At 30.9% G+C, this 17611-nt stretch overlaps 1 protein-coding gene across 1 annotated transcript in view; it reads left to right on the forward strand.

The window, feature by feature from the left end:
• LOC128389845 (neuroligin-1-like) overlaps positions 1 to 17611 on the forward strand; it is a 68819-nt gene that overhangs the window by 25905 nt on the left and 25303 nt on the right. The window contains 2 exon segments of the mRNA XM_053349486.1: positions 3317 to 3466; positions 9209 to 9394. Coding sequence (XP_053205461.1) covers positions 3317 to 3466; positions 9209 to 9394 — 336 coding nt within the window.

A 17611-nucleotide genomic window follows, 5' to 3' on the forward strand; every position in this document is an offset into this window, starting at 1 on the left:
ATAATGTTTACTCACCTTAATCAGAAAGAGAGAGAGAGAGAGAGAGAGAGAGAGAGAGAGAGACAGAGAGATGATAATCATTTTGATCATCATCATCATCACCATAAGATTACTGAATATTAGTTTCAGAAACTGAGAGAGAAAGATTCAATGTAACTGAACAGAAAACTTGAATTGAAAGACTTTATTATCCGATAAAAAACATTATCATGAATTTATTCACGATTCATAATCAATACACCAGAATTTGAATAGCAATTCATGGTGATGTTGAAATACATTATATAAATCATGTCAATTTAAACTACATATTATTGTTATAAAAAATTCAATCATCGTTGATTCAGATGACCAGAAATAGAAACAGATAAAACAAATTACCTTGAATTTTCCCATCATGAAAATTTTTCACCTTATCCACCATGAGAGAGATGGGATATCATGGGATGTCTCCAGGATTCATATTAATCTGATTTCAGGTCATAAATCAAATCAACATTAAAAACATGAAATCTACACCATGAAATATAAGTTATTCTTGTTTTCTTTATCGTTTTCATATTAAAAGACCAATTTTATCACCATCATGATGATCATCACATGGTAAATATTGTTGAATATAAACGACAAAGAAAAAGTTCTGAGCTCTAAGAATTTCCATATTTTTAATGCTAATCTTATATCACCTTAAATCTCATTAGTTTCATGGGTCTTTCATGTTTTTGCTGAATTTTAAATTTTACCCAAAGAAATAAATTAACTAAACTGAGCGAGTAAATCATTCAAATGACAATCATAAAGTTCAATTTAAAAATTTCACACCGATTTTTATTGTCAACTTATTCCTATTTTATCATGAAGATGCAAATTCTGGTGTTGACTTCGAGAATTTCAAAGATTTTTTCTTTCAAAATGCTATCAGTTTCGTATCGATCATTATAATTAGCTGATTAGATTTCATTGGAGGAAAATCAATACCCTCAAGTTACAAGCCCTGAGGCGATGAAGGTAATCACTGATCAAGAGTTGTAACCAATTAATTTTTCAGTATATTGTAACGTTTTTTCATGAGGCATTAGTATTATAATATTGATAATTGAAACTCTAAACACTCAACTAATGGTGACAATTATTAAACTGAGTTTAGTGAGGATACTTTTTTTTGCTGAAAAAATTTCATGATAACCACTGGAACCAAAGTTCATGGTGATAATGATAAACCAATGATTCAACTGAGTAAATATTTGTACATAACAGTCTGGAAAAAATCACCAGAATCATCAGAATTTTTTTTTCGTGAATTAGAAGGAAAATTGTTGAATTATCAGAATTCAAGCTCACAGATTATTAGCTGATCATGAGGTTTCAATTTTTCCAAGACTGTTTAACTTTTAGCTAAAAAATAGTAACAGTTATTATCTCATTAATAAAATTAATCATCAGATGAAAATGTATTGATCAGACTGAGTAATTCTCGGAATTTTAAGAAATTTCTCTTTCATTCATGACTTTATCTCTCTCTCTCTTCTCCTCTCTCTCTCTCTCTCTCTCTCTCTAAATTATTTGATACTCTTTTAATTAAAATGAATGTAATGATCTTTTATGATGAAATCTTAAAGTAATCAGAGTAACAAGGTTCAGTTATTATTTTCAAAGGAAATTATATTTACCTGAGGAAAATTTTCAGGTAAAAATTCAGATTATTCATTCATCATGGCAAGAAAGAGAGAGAGAGAGAGAGAGAGAGAGAGAGGATGAGCTGAGAAGAGATAATGAGAAAGTTTCAAGTTTCCCAATGTGAGCAGCATAATGAATCTTAAATTGTTAGAGTAATTCAGTTAAATGCTCTGAATTAAATTACGATCTATCATGATGATGAGAAACATTTTCCAGCCGTAATCTTCTTGAAATTTCATTTGAACTCGATAATTGAACATGTTACATGAATCTTAATCAAATTGACAATGTAACTATCATGAAGATGATGGTAAATTTCAAATGATGAACAATTGAATATCCATTTACTGGAAAACATAAAGTTTTCCGTCATGAAATGTTATCAACTTTTCTTTACAACTTTGTTTGAATATCTTTTACCAAATGTTACGATGATATTGTTACATGAGGAAGAAGGAAAAAAAATATAAACTTTTCTTTTATCATGAATAGTTTAAGAGGTATTCAGATATTTGTACAAAGTGTATCACACTGAAGAGGCCATTGAATTTATTCTGGTCACCATGTTGTTGTTGTCGTCCAGAGGAAGGGTATTTTTCATTCAACCAATCTCTTCAATATTTATGATACATTTTCATTTCCATGATGATAAGATGGTCAAGGATACTCTTTAAATTTAAACCACACCCTTGAATTTACGCTGAGTGTATCTACTCATCATTTATTCATAAATTTCATCAGAAAATAAACATTCAGTGTATACACAGGAAAATATCCAAAATTCTTGAGATATCATGAAAATTCAAACGATTGGTTTGGAAGTTTAAATAAACTTGAAACTGGACAAAAGCTGGACAAGGTTAGAAAAATATTCAATGGTCAAATTTTGGTAAAGAAAATTACTGAATTGTTTTATTTTGCTCTTTATCACTGAATTTTTATCATGAAAAGTTATCCATGATTATCAAATTAATGGACATATTTTCGTTTTCATCTTATAATCTAATCAAATTATTTACAATTCACCCTGAGTAAACATGATAGTTTCAAGAAATTCTGTCTGTATATTAATGGAGAAACGTTGACATATGATAATCTGATTCTGATCAGTACGATTAGCATGATAATAAGGATAATTACGTTGAAAACTTTGTCTCAAGTTTGATTGTTGCCGTAGTCTGACCGATTGCAAAACTTTGTTATCCAATTAACTCGAATAGTTTTCTGGTCAATTCGTTGATATTTCGATGCGATTCTGACTATCTGGTCAGTTTCAAATGTTTCATGTCATTCATAATGTAATTCAGCTTATTATAACTATGTAGCATTCAATTAAATATTTTGTTTACCTTTGACTGATTGGATTTAGTTTGATGAATCATGAAAATCTCTGGAGGGACAAACAACTTTAGGTCGAGTAATCAATTTATTCATATTCATGATGTTGATGAATCTTTTTTGTTATTATTGTTGAATTTGTTCAATCTTTCAATGAATTTTCAGCTTAATCATGTAAATTGCTTGTGATAGAATCATCTTGATCTTTATTTGGATCTTTTATATTTTTCTTGATGTTACATTTTGATTGTGATTGACGCAATTAATTGATTTGATTTCTCTTTTTCTTCAAAATTCTCAGCTTCTGTTGAAATTTCCAAGTTACCTGTTATCGTTTTCATACATGGTGAATCTTATGAATATAATTCTGGCTCAAGTTATGATGGGTCAGTATTGGCCAGTTATGGGAACGTTGTAGTGGTCACCATTAACTATCGCCTTGGAGTATTGGGTAAGTATTATGAATGAGAGAAAAATTTTCATGGTCAGACTATGAACAAAATTCAGTTTATGATGATAATTTCTCATGAAATTTTCCTCAGAGACATTGAATAACTTTTCTTTACACTTAATTACGATGATGATTTTTTCACCTTCGTCTACGATTTGAATTAATGTTATTAGTTTTGTTATATGATGTTCAATTTGATTGTTTTACATGATAATATGAGGAAAAAAGTTGCAAGAGTTTTGTTTGTAACAATTATGATAATTGTGAAGCATGAAAATATGATGATAAGGTTGAATCAGCAAATTGGATTGACAAGAAGATTAAGATAATGATTATGATAATGTAGATAAAGATATTGATTAGATTTTGAGAATGAAACTTGAAGAAGGAAAAAAAGTTTTTCATGTTAGTATTTTGTTTCGATTTTTTTCCTGATTCTTTTCATAAGTTTATTTTTCACTCTTTTTCTGAAAGTGATGGTGATTCTTGTGATTATTTGGACATTAAATGTACCAAATATGAAAGTTGTAGTTTGGGCGGTGAAGTAGGTTGATGATGATTGAAAGAGAAGATGAAAATATGAATTGAGTGAAAATGAAACATTAAAGATGAAAAGAAAAAGTTGCAAGATGAAAAACTAAGTTCGATGATGACATTGATGACGATAATGATGAAGAAAAAGATGAAGATAGTTAAAGCGTGATAATATGAGAACAATTTTATTTGATAGATTGGATCAATTTCACTCGTTTGAATGAGTTTGCATATTGATCGAGAGAGAGAGAGAGAGAGAGAGAGAGAGAGAGAGAGAGAGAGAGATCATTCTCACCAGAAGACAACGTAGCTGGGGAACTGAAAGATGCTGAGGGATAAGATGATAATTCGTTTCGAGAATGATTCTTAGAATAGTTGTGAAAAATTCTGGAAGAAGAAAATATATTCAAAGTTGTCATGCAGATAGAATCAGCAATTGTTCACGATAATGATGCTAAACCATGAGATGCATGGGGAAGAGGAGGAAGGATAAAAAAATGGAATCACAAACGTCTGCATATTTGTAGAAAGTGATAAAATTACATTGAGATGCGATAAAATGATATTAAATGAAATCTGTTCCAAATTTGGGTGAAAAAAATATTTCAATAGTTTTTCTATCTCCATGAGTTCAATGAAATGAAAGTCTATCCATTTTATCATGAAAGCACTTTGACCATTTTATCCTGAATTTAGCATTAACAACATGCTTATATCCTTTTCCTGAGGCTAATGATTGAATCAGATACAAAAAAAGTAGCATCATCATCTCAAATGTTATCATTTGTTTTATGGAGATAAATCCTGATTGATTCATGATAATGTTTCATTTGATTGGAGCTATTAATGAATTGTTACTTAGAAATCTGATTGTTTGCTCTTTTTTTGCATGAAAAACAAAATTTGATAAGTGTAATGATAATGAATAATATGTCAATATTAATAAGATGAGATAAGATGGAAACTCTGAATGAACTTTTTTCTAACTCTGGTCAAGCTTTCGAAAGATTCATGGGGGAATAACAATAGATATTTTCCCTTCATATTCAGTGACTTGAGCATTGAATCTCTCTCTCTCTCTCTCTCTCTCTCTCTCTCTCTCTCTCTCTGTCTCTCTGTCTCTCGCTCTTTCTTTCTTTCTTTCTCTGGCTTAGTGGACAATCATTGATTTAATTAAAGGTGATTAGTTTATCCGCTTTTGCTTGACAAGGTTTCTTGTGCCATGATCATCATCATGAGCAATATCATTGTTATCTTCAGGATAGTTTTTCATCTTGTTGAGTAAATTTAATGGTTGACCCATCATCAGAAATAAGAGAGAAAAATGAAGATAAAAGATGATCATCATCATGAAAAGATAAAATATTAAGTCAACTCATGTCTATTGGGTGATTGATGATCATCCTTATGATATTGAATCTCCTCTACTCTCCCAATCCTCCCATTTCTTTGTAAATATTTTGATTCTATGAATTTGATTGATTTCGAATCCTGAATTTATCATTTCAAATACGATGAAAAAAAAACTCAATTCATATTATCATAAAATTTGAACAACTTTAATGCTAAAATCGTTTGCATCAAATGACTTGATATAACAATTATCGCTTTAAATTGTGTAATACAACAAGTAGATATTATTATAAAGATTGTAAAATTGAAACAGAGCTCAAACTCAGGATCAGAAGGGAAGTTATCTTCATAATGAAAGAGAGAGATGAAGATTTAAGCTCCCTCTTTTCATTTTTTCATGTTCATTTCACCGACTCATTACTGGTGATTGAAAAAAAACGACGATTGTTTCAGTGAACTTCCTCCTGAAGCCAATCTAGTTTTTTTCGACTCCTGAAGGAAAAAAAAGTTCTGAGTAGAAGAAAAAACTTGAAACTTTTGAAATGATAACATGAACAGGGAGGGTTTTTGTTTACTTGAGTGGGGCTAAGGATTCTGTCCAAATACAATTACCGATTGGGTTGATGTTTATTTGTCACATCAAAATACTGACCTTACCAGGAGTTAAACTTTTACATGATTGTCTACTTTTTGATATGACAAGTTAGATTAACTTAGAAAACTTTGGAAACGTTTTGTTTGAAACAGCAATGAAGACAAAACTTGACCAATGGTCAATGCTTTCTCTCAAAGTAAAAACGTCAGAGAAACGTTAAAAACAGTAAAGACAACAACAGTATAACAACAATCAAACTCAACAATCAAAAATATCTGTCAATCAAAACGGGACAGTGAACAAAAACAAAATAATAATATTAAACAGGACACTTATTATCGTTGGTCAACTAGAGATATCATTTGATTAGACAAATTTAGCTCATCAGACAAATTGATCACCATTAGTTTAATGAGATGATGATCATTGAATTTGTTACCATGAACATTTTATTAATAATATTGCCTCTCAATCATTCCGTTAACTGGACAGCCCAGACAAAGTTCCCAAAGCTAAATGAATGATATTCAATAAGTAGCATCACCATGTTGATGAAGGAATATCAATGGAAAATATAAATCAATTGATTATGAATGATTATCATGAAGGAAACTGAATCTATCATTGTGATTATTGTTTCATTTCACTTGATTGGAGTAAACATGAAATGAGTCAAATTATAATTTCTTATTGATCTAATAGCTTATCAAGTGTTCATTAAGTGTTCACTCTCTCTCTCTCTCTCCCTCAGTTGACTCTTGAATTTATCTCGATGATTATTCAGAACCAACCATGAAATGACCATGATGATCTGTAGCCATTTATCTGCAAGTATTAATAAGAATTGGGTATCCGGAAAACTCATTGGTTGTTTTACTTTTGTCACAACAATCAGAGATTAAGTTACTCAATTTCCATACTCTTATCATGATGATGATGTAAATGAAACTAAACTTGAAGTTCTGACATGATAGCTATCGAACTGAGTTATTATTATTATATATATTATTCAACTTATGTTGAGAGCAAAAAAAACTCAGTCAACAGAAACAAATTGATTGAACATTAATTCAGATATAATTGTGATTCTTAGCTTATTTCTTTGATAATGATAATACATTTAGTTCATGATACTCATTGTTTATTAGATTCAATTCTGTATAATTTTCATGAAAGGTATAACAACTGTAATAATAATTTCTTCATTATATACAACAAAAAAGTTCCGCATCTTTGATTTTCTGAGCTTTTGGAAACAATTGATTCCAAATTCAGTGAGTCAACATAAACTCAGAACTACCTGATGTATTTGAACATGATTACGATATGATTTTCATATTAACTTTATCGCCATCATTTAGATGATTGAATTATCATCTTAATCATGATAACCTTTACCATGATCACCATAAATAAGACCAAGTGAAAGTTTATATAAACTGAATCATAATGAACTTTTATCTCAATGGTGAACAAGGATGAACAACAATTTAATCTGCAATTCAAATTGTTGATACTGAATTGCTCATCATTATCATCATCAGGGAAAGAAACATTCACCATGATTAATATGTTGATTATCATCATGAAATGAACTCAAATGGAAATCAATTTCCAATCAGAATTTAAATGAAAAAAATAAGACTAAATTGATGACAATAATTATCTATGATTCCAATATGTAGCATCTATCCTGAGCTTAACTCGAGAAATTCATGGTTCAATTAGTTTACATGGAAACAATTCCCACCCACAATAGAAGAATCGTTTTTTTTTATATCAATAACAATTCGATAGCTGAAAAAAAAACTAAAATGATAAAAATAGTAACAGATCAGAAGCCACCGTTTACCTTGGATGTAAATAAATATCAAAGTTTCCACCTCACGAATGAAATTTCAATTTAACTTCTTGAAATAAACACAGGAAAAGTTCAACTCTTCATGTAATTTGTTCAGATGTACATATGAAGATATTTATTATCCTCATGGTAAATTAAATGCTACTGTTACAAAGTCATTACTATATTCAAATAGAAAGTAATAGTTGTAATGGGAAGAAATAATTTCTTTGTGAATTTTAGATTACTAATGATTTGAAAGAGTGAAACAATAATATCGATAAAATAATTCTGGTATTATATGAATACATGGTTAGGGAGAGAGAGAGAGAGAGAGAGAGAGGGTTGGGAGGTGTAGGAGTTGGAGAGGATAAACAAAAAGATCTAACTGTTTATGGAAACACCAAGGCAAATTTTCACTTTGCTTAATTTTCCTGACTCTAAACAGTTCTAACCCATCTCGACCATGTTAACATGGGGATATTATGAAATTCGGTGTGTTCATAGCTAATAATAACAATGAACTTTGTTTTCATTCACCCTGAATATGAATACATTGAGAATACATTATCATTCCTGTTCAGTGGGTGGAGAGAACAATATTTTCTTAGTTTAAGAACTTTTTTTTTGTTCTTTTTATCTTTTGCTCTCTCTATCACACTGGATTCTATTTCATAGAAGTCTTTTTTGTTTACTTTATCATCATCCTTCATGATATTTATATTATACTCTTTGAGCCTAATACACTACCATGAGAAAGGTAAGCTACTGAATAAGCTAAATGAATACCGAGAGAATCGGTTGTCATGGTTATCCTTATGAAGAAATATCATCATATTCATTCCTCATCCTTCTTTATCATCATTCTCAAGTGGAGTGAGAAAAACAGAGGAAGGGAGAGTCAGAGAGAACTAGAAAAGCGGATCCCCGAGAGAAGAAAATTTTAAATAAGGTTTAAAGTGGAAAAGAATCAGAGAGAGAAAAAAAAAGATAAAGAATTTTTTTCTTCGTTTCTATTTCATCATTATCTTCATCCATCTCTTTTTTTATTCTATGAAATTTTCTTCTTTTTTTCCATGTTTATATTACATATCGAGTAAACAACAGGAACAAGTTGTAATTCAAATTGCAATCCCAACTGTTTATCAAAATTATATCATGATTATCATAATTCTTGAGGGTGGATATCATGTTTATCATGGTAAAAAAATTCTTTTCACTGAATTAAAGATCAAGAATAATAAGTTTTACTTTGGAAAGGAAATTTTCTCTTTTCTTTTTGATATCTAATATATGAATTTAGATGAGAATCAACATTAGATTATCATCATAATCATTTTACTTTCAATTCAATAATTTTCTTTGAGAGTTTAATTCAGAAAACTTTGTTTTCTTTGTTTGTTTTCTCATTATTTTAAAGGCTTTTTCCCAGCACTTGATGGCTCTTCTCGGGGTAATTTTGGACTCATGGATCAAGTAGCGGCTCTTCATTGGGTCCAAGAAAATATCGCTGAGTTCGGAGGAGACTCTGGTAATGTTACCGTTCTTGGACATGGTCAAGGAGCGGCTTGTATCAATATCCTCATGTTATCACCAATGGCCAAAGGTAATTATCATTTTTTTCCAATTCTTTTTGCTATTTTGTCCAATTTTTTGAATCAAATCTCAAACTAGCCTAGAACATGGTAATTTTATATCCCTTCATGAGCGTTCATTTCAAATGGTCTATTGAAATTCAATTATTTTGAATCATCTTTCATCTATTTATCTGAATTGAAAGAAAATGATATTCTCTATCGAAATTCATTTTTCATATTCAGGAAATTTGATCACAAGACAATCAAATAGATTCTGTGGGCATTTCATATTCGAAATAAAATTTGAGGGAAAAAACTATTCGAAACAAAAATTTATTCTTAAAGTTATAATCTTTTAACGCTAAATCATTGGGAAACAAATGACTATTGTTTCCCTTTTCCGGTTCCAATTTATTTCAGTAATTGTAAAAGAGATAAACTCAAGAGTAACGGTCAGTCTAATCTTTTGTTCAATTGTAATGATTTTCCCTGTTAACATGATTCTATCCACTTGACTTGGGAACTTTAATCAGAGAAAAAAAAAGTTTTATTTTTGAATAGATATTGAACAATAACAATCAGTTCCAACAGCGACCAACTGGAATAAAATAACCAGAATAAATTCTGCAATAGAGTCAGAAAAATTCTGAAGTATATGTATTATAATAAATACCATGTAAACAAGAGTACAAAGAATGAGAATCCAATACAAGGTGATCGAGAGAGTTAAAGAGAGAAAAGATAATCAGACAAGAGATTAAATTGAATGAGAGAACGAACAAAGGGAAGAAAAAATTCTGTCGAAAATATTTCTCCAATATTTAGATAAACATAATAGAAGTAGAAATTCAGGATAATCACTTATATTTCATGATGAAGAAAAAAAATTCTCCTCTAACTAAAAATCCCCATGGTAAGAATCTCATTTGAAACTCGATTCTTCTCACATTAACAATAACAATTAGTACTCGAGAATGAGAAAAACTCTCAGCCAATATTATTAATATTAATACAAAGAAAAATATTGTATCATTTTTTTTTCCTCTCCCACCTTCCATCATCCACTCCCATCCACCACCATGATGATAATGATGATTATCATGAAATAGTAAACTAAGCTAAATCATCCAACCATTTAGCTTACATTTGCTTGTCTCAGCAACATTAACACTCAATTCTGTGTATTAAATAACATTTTCCTTGGAAGAAAAAAAAACTTTACCACCTTCCCTCTCCTCTTCCTAATCATCATCATCATCATCATAATCATCTAAACCTCCCACCCTTGGCTCTTGATTAATTTCTCACTCTCAACAATCAACAACAACAAAACCAACTCTGTAAGCAACATGAGCTCAACTAATCAAAAGTCTAATATGAGTAACTTATCATTAGTTGATTGTCAATCTAAATCTGTAAATATTAATTGGTTTTTGATTTCATTTCTTGTTGATCACAATCTTTGTCAACGTTAATATTTTTCTGGTTATTAAATTTAGTTCCGATTTCATGTATTTGATGATTGCTGATTAGATTAACAATCAAATTAATTACAGTTCTAGTAGATTGTTGCCGAAATTGACAGTTGAAAAGTTTAATAATCACCAAGCTCATTAAATTGTTGGTATTAGTAGAAAATTGTTTAATCTAATCAACATCAACAATCAACAGGAAAACTCAAACAGTTAAATTGTCACAATTTATTAGGAGGATAAAAAAACTAACCACTCAAACAAACAAAAAACCTTTTAAATTGTAAACAAATGTAATTTAATCATCAACAATTAAGTAGCAATTAGTTTGACAGTTACATGACCATAGCAGTTAAAGGATTTAGAAGTTATCATTATATTAATAAAACTTTCTACAATCGCAAGGTAAAACTAACATTGATTCTTGAAACAATCAGAGTTTGGAATCAATTTTCTCATGATACTGTAAAGGGATCTACATTAGGTTCATACTAGCTCATTTTGTATTAATCTATCATTGGCTGATTGACACATAGATGAGTATTGGACTACATCTTAAATACAATCCTTTGTAATTACTAACCAGTGTCTCTTTAAGTCACAATATATTTAAATTGTTACTCATCAACACTTTCCGTTTCCTTTAGTGAACTTCACTCAGTATCTAATTAATCAATTACTAATCTTTTATATTCAAATAAACATCATCTTAATCGTAATCACTTAATTCAGTTTGTTCAGTTGTAACGGTCCCTGGTCCTCATTTATTTTTTATTTATTGCTAATCGGTTTAATTATGTCCGTCCCTAACATAATTTGGTGGAGATTACCGACTGTTTCTGAATTGTTAAGCTCTCATTAACTTTAACGTAGTGATTTAATGTGTTTATATAATTTAGTCTGATCACCTAAGTTTTTTTTTCTCTAATTTCAAAGCATCTTGAAATTAAACAAGAAGATTTTCTTCTGTTGTGAAGGAAAACAATTGTGTCTTCTTAAAATAAGCCTGAATACAAGATTGTTTGGTCGAAGATTTTTTTCAACCTTGATTACAAAGTGACAGTGGATGCAACTATAAGCTACAGTGTGTGTTAAGTGAATAACCTTCAAAATTATAAATTCAAAAATCTCATCAAAAGACTTAAAAGTGTTTACGTGAAACAAGAAACTATCATTGAAACACCATCATCAATTTCTTATACACTCATCATGACGCTTTATAAAACTATTCAACGCAAACAATTAATCGATATGGCAAAAGTGGAATTAAATGCAGATACATTACACATGAGAGACTTCTCTCAGCGGTAATTTCATCATAATGTTCAAAACCTATGGGATGGTAAAACAACCAATCTCAAGAAGATTCTCTGTTTTAGAATACACTTCACTATGGCCTGGAAGCAGTAGCTTTAAGAAGCATAGGAGTAAGTGATGAAACCATAAAAGCTTTAATGAACGCAGGAATGACATGTACAGAAGATTTAAAAGTACAGTCAGAAGAAGCGCTTAAAAGCATGGGTATAAACAGTTTTCAAGCTGCTAATAGCTGGTGAATACTTCGTAAAGGTGAAACATTGAGTGATTTTAATCAAAAGTATCAAAGCAACACTAATTATCCACCAAGGGCACCTTACCTAACACCAATTCAAGGGAGGTTATCCGAAGAATATCTTCGAGATATTGGCCCGATAATAATCAAACCTTACTTCCTTTATCGAAACACTCGAATACGATTTAAGAATTATCGATGAATCAAAGAAAGAGTGGTTGGATATATGAGAGGTCACTTCAAGGTGAAGCACGTAAAAGTGCGAAGACATCATAAGTCAAAACCAGTTTATTGAATATGATGATCTAAAAGAAATGATGATAAGGTCAACTATAAGCAACAGAAATTGCTGACGCATTTTATACTCTCAGAATACAAAGTTAATCTCTGGAGAGGACCCAATTACACATCTCAAGAAGATTAAGCTGCTAAAGTAATTTGTCCTGATATCCTTTGATCCCTATATAATGATAATTCTAATGTCTCTTCCCAATACAATTGCTGCCGAGTGAGAGTGGAACTGATTTGACTGATTTAATGAACATCGAAAGAAAAATTGTTGAAACCCACCAGCTAATGGTTTCAAAGCGAAATGCTTATAAAATCGCCAGGTGATAGAAAACACTAAAGAAGGTGTAAAATCTAGCAAAGGTGAAAACAAAGGTTATCAACAAGGTGAAATGAAAAGAAATGGTGTTCAAGGTGTAAGAAAATACACACAATACAGTTGACTGCAGATATCTTAAAGAAGAGCAACTTCATCAGATCAACAAACAGATTCTAAACCAATCGCAAGAGCAAGTGATGACCAAATCAGTCAAGTTGATAAGAGACTCAACCATATCAGATTGTCAATCAATCATATATGATATAAATAGTGCTGACGACCAAAGATATCCAGTAACTAATATCAACATCATTGGAGCGAATCAAAAATAAAAGTCTTCTTGATACGGGTGCATGTACTACCTAATAAAGGAAGAAGTGGTAATCAAATTAGGATTAATCGCTTATCCAACCGATGTCAAATTTCTGGCAATCGATGCTAACAAAGTTAAGTGTCAATTTACTGTTCCATTGAAAATCACTCATGGCCGGACGGTGAGAATCATCGCCGCCTACGTGATAAAGGAGCTATCAAATGACATTATCTTAGGTGAAAATGTGTTAAAATTTACTCAATGCATAATAATTGCTAAAGGCCCAGATCAACCGTATGAACTAAAACAAGTGACAGTTGACAGACCTTATAAAATCTCAATGGAGCTACCAAATCAAAGTGACATTGAAAGACTACTAATATCGTGGTATGGGGACGAATTCGATCCTTCAAAATTAACAAAACTTGCAGAAATTGACAGTCTCAACAAACACAAAATCAACTTCATCCAAAGAATAAAAGAATATTACCCAGAACCCGAAGAATCAAAATTAATCATCAACACAGTGGAAGAATTTTCGGTGAAAAACGAAGACTTTCCAGCAAAGGTTGACAGCGTCGAAGATATTCTTCGCACGTCAATCAATCCATCACTAGATGATGATGATAAAAGGACACTCTATGAAACCTTGATACGAAATAAGGACTCATTCTCGAAATCATCTTACGATCTTGGATGTGTACCAGCATCAGTTTGCAACATAAAAATCGATCTTGGAGATAGAACAGTGCCTAAACTAAACCTTTCCGAATGAGTGATAAAATGAAACACGAAATCAGAAAGATAATTAGATGAATTAATAGAAACGGTTAGTGGAAAAATCTAAGTTCGGAGGAGAGCACCAGCCTTTATCGTACCAAACCAAATGGTCAATATGAATGGTGATAAGTTATGTCGAGTTAAATAAACTGATCAATAAAGAGTTTATCCGATGCCAAACATCGATGATGCTATCAATAAACTAAAAGGCAATAAATATTTACATCCTTTGGATTTAGCTCAAGGTTACCAAATAAATTACCTTTGAAGAACGAGATAAACTTCATTCGTCACCGAAGATGGTTACAGATTCAAAAAGATTACCATGGGATTAGCTGATTCTCCAGCTTATTTTCAAGAATGTATAAATGCTACTTGGAGATCTAAGATACACAACATGCCTGGGGTACTTTCGATGATATCTCCTTCTACGCGAAGACAATCTGAGCTTTGCGAAAGGATGAAAGAATTAAAGCTCTGGCAGTTTTCGGGTTCAAAAAGCAGAATAACTAAATTAAAACTGGTGTCGAATTCGTTTGTTTGGGTCATTTATATGAGGAAAATCTGTAAAACCCGACCTGACCTCTACTAGTAAACAACCACCAACTAATTCAACCATTTCAACATCAAGTTCAATAACTGAAGAAGAAGATGTGTCATTTATCATCAACTAGATGTCGATAATGAAGATAATCTTCAAGTCGGCCAAATACAAAATGAGACCAGATTCAAACCAAGAAATTGTACCAGAACTTGATCGAGGAAGAAGAGGAAATTTCAACATGGAACACAGTTAAATCAAAAGTTGTTCCAATTGAACATTCAAGAGAAAAGAAATGACATTTCACAATTCCTTCTCATCTAAACTCAGCCACGTCAAAAGATTCTGAAGCCGAAGTCGATCGAAGATCATCTTCGTGGCTAAGGAAGGTAAAATTACCCTGAACAAGCTCTTCGAAAAGAATAAGAAGAAAAGAAATCGTGATTTGAAACGAAAGAAAAGCAAGATCAAGATCAAGACAACGGATCGTTTTTGGCAAAATTTCAAATCTACAAAACTTCATCACCCAAGATAATATCAAGAAAAATATTACTGCAGGTTATCGCTCTGTGTTCAAGGTATTGAGTTCAGGATTCGATATTGAAAAGCTCAAGTCCTAACTCACCATGGAAAGATCTGGTTTGTGGATTGGTATTGTTGATGGTACAAATGTTCGAATGAATGAAAGGTCCGATATTCTGAACTCCATTATCGAATACAATACACCTTTTCATGGACTCATGGGATGAAATCAAAAGAGCAAATAATTTTATCAATAGACAGAAGGCATTGCAAATTTTCTCCAATATGATCGTTGTACGCTGGTGGAGAAAAACTTCATCGCAATGGGCTTTACAGAGACCGATTGGAATTAATTAAACCTCGAGTTCGTGATATGCTTATTATAATTGTAGAGCTAAAGCAGGAGAAACTCGACTAAGATATGCAACTTTCGCCTTATTCAATAAAGTTATTCAGATGTGCTCACTCAGTAGTTGATGCAGCTTCACCATGTTCTAAAATTGACTGATCATGAAAATTTGAAAGAGCTTTTGAAGAAGCCTCGCACCACCAGAACAAGTGGATACTATTCTGATTATATCTATCAGTTAATCATCAAATGTTGTGATTAATTAAAAGAATAATGGATCTAATAGGAAATTAACATTGAATTGAGAAAGCAGTGAATCAATGAAACCATCACCTCATATGATGAAGATTCGTTTGTGACAGGAGATAGAATTCTCAGTCCGCCATATGATATTGACATAAATAAGTTCATATCAAAAACTTCGACAACGTTAATCTTCCCTTGCTTTTGACCTGATAATTCAACGATTTGAAGATTATCTTGATCAGCCGAATTCGTCAACAAAGGGGTTGTAAGGATCTACATTAGATTATACTAGCTCCCTTTGTCAATCTATCATTGGCTATTTGACATTAGTAGATGATTATTTAAGACTACATCTAAATACAATCAACAGGAAAATTACTAAACAGTTAAATTGTCACAATATATTTAAATTGTTACTCATCAACACTTTCTGTTTCCTTTAGTGAACTTCAAATGTATCTAATTAATCAATTACTAATCTTTTAAATTCAAATAAACATCATTTAATTGTAATCACTTAATTCAGTTTGTTCAGTTATAATTAGTCCCTTGGTCCTCATTTATTTTTATTTATTGCTACAATCAGGTTTAATTATTTTCTCATGATACTTTCAATTCCAATACCAAAATAGGTTCATTCATTATAACATGATATTAGTATTAATAATTATATCGCTGATTAATATCCTGAGATAAGTTGAATGGGATAAGTAGCTTACCCGATAGTCTCACCTCTTATGATGGATTCAGTAGTAAAGAGCATGAAAGATATTAGAATCTGAGAAAGGGGAAAAGGGGGAAAGAGAGCCAAGTTCTGAAAAGTTCTGAGCACTGGAAATATAATAATGGTAAAGAAGGAAATTTTTCTCAATCACTTACATGTATATAAAGGTAAAATGGCAAGTGATGGATCAACGATAATCAATCAAATGATAAAGTCCAAAAGATTGTAGTTGTTGTTGTTGTTGTTTTATTTTGTTGATTGTTGATCATCATTAGTGTTACAATTAATGATCTGATCTTTTACTTACAGTTAAATACCTTTATGATGATGGTTATGATGATGATGATAACATGATGGGTTAAAACATGAAAGGAAAAAAATCCAATCTCAAATTGATTGATTCACTTATATTGTTTACTATTGGAAATTAACTCTACTGGGAGTGATTATGATTATTGTTATTGTTGTTAGATTATTATTATTTGATTTTGATTGTGTATCAAATGATAATACAATCATAATCATCACCATTGTCATGAATTTTATCTGGGTGATTTTTTTTTCCTCAAGATTAAATCTTTAATCTGTAATCTCTCAAGATGTGGATGATAATTGTTGATATAAACAATCAATAGATTATCAGTGATTACTTTTTTTCCCTTCTTATCATCGTTTTAATATTTTATCCTTTTATTATTATTACAATTGTTTGACTGTAAGCCTGAAGATTTAACCATGATGATTGATGATTAAGACTATGATGACAATCTAGAGGATTAAGATGATAGGGTTAGGAAAAGTAAATATTATTGAAAGTAATGTAAAAAAAACAACGTAAAAAAGTAATTGGTGAAAATGCTCAAGGGAGAATGAAGATTTTTGCTTTGTTACCTTGATTATATTACAATGTTATCAAAGTATTTACTCTTAACTAAATTTAGATTAACAACTGATTATAATGAGACAATTACTGGTGGATGATATTAAGATTTTAGATTTAATCTTTTGGATACATGAAAAGTGACCTAATCAATTATGTTTATTGGTACATTTGATAATAATCAGCTAAATGGGCAAATGTAATTTTCAGTAAAACTTGCAGAGAGCTCTGATATAATTTGAGCATCCACTATGCCAAAA

The sequence above is a fragment of the Panonychus citri genome, unplaced genomic scaffold, assembly GCF_014898815.1.
Source record: "Panonychus citri isolate SS breed McGregor unplaced genomic scaffold, ASM1489881v1 Contig00111, whole genome shotgun sequence".
In the NCBI taxonomy this organism is placed as follows: Eukaryota; Metazoa; Arthropoda; class Arachnida; order Trombidiformes; family Tetranychidae; genus Panonychus; species Panonychus citri.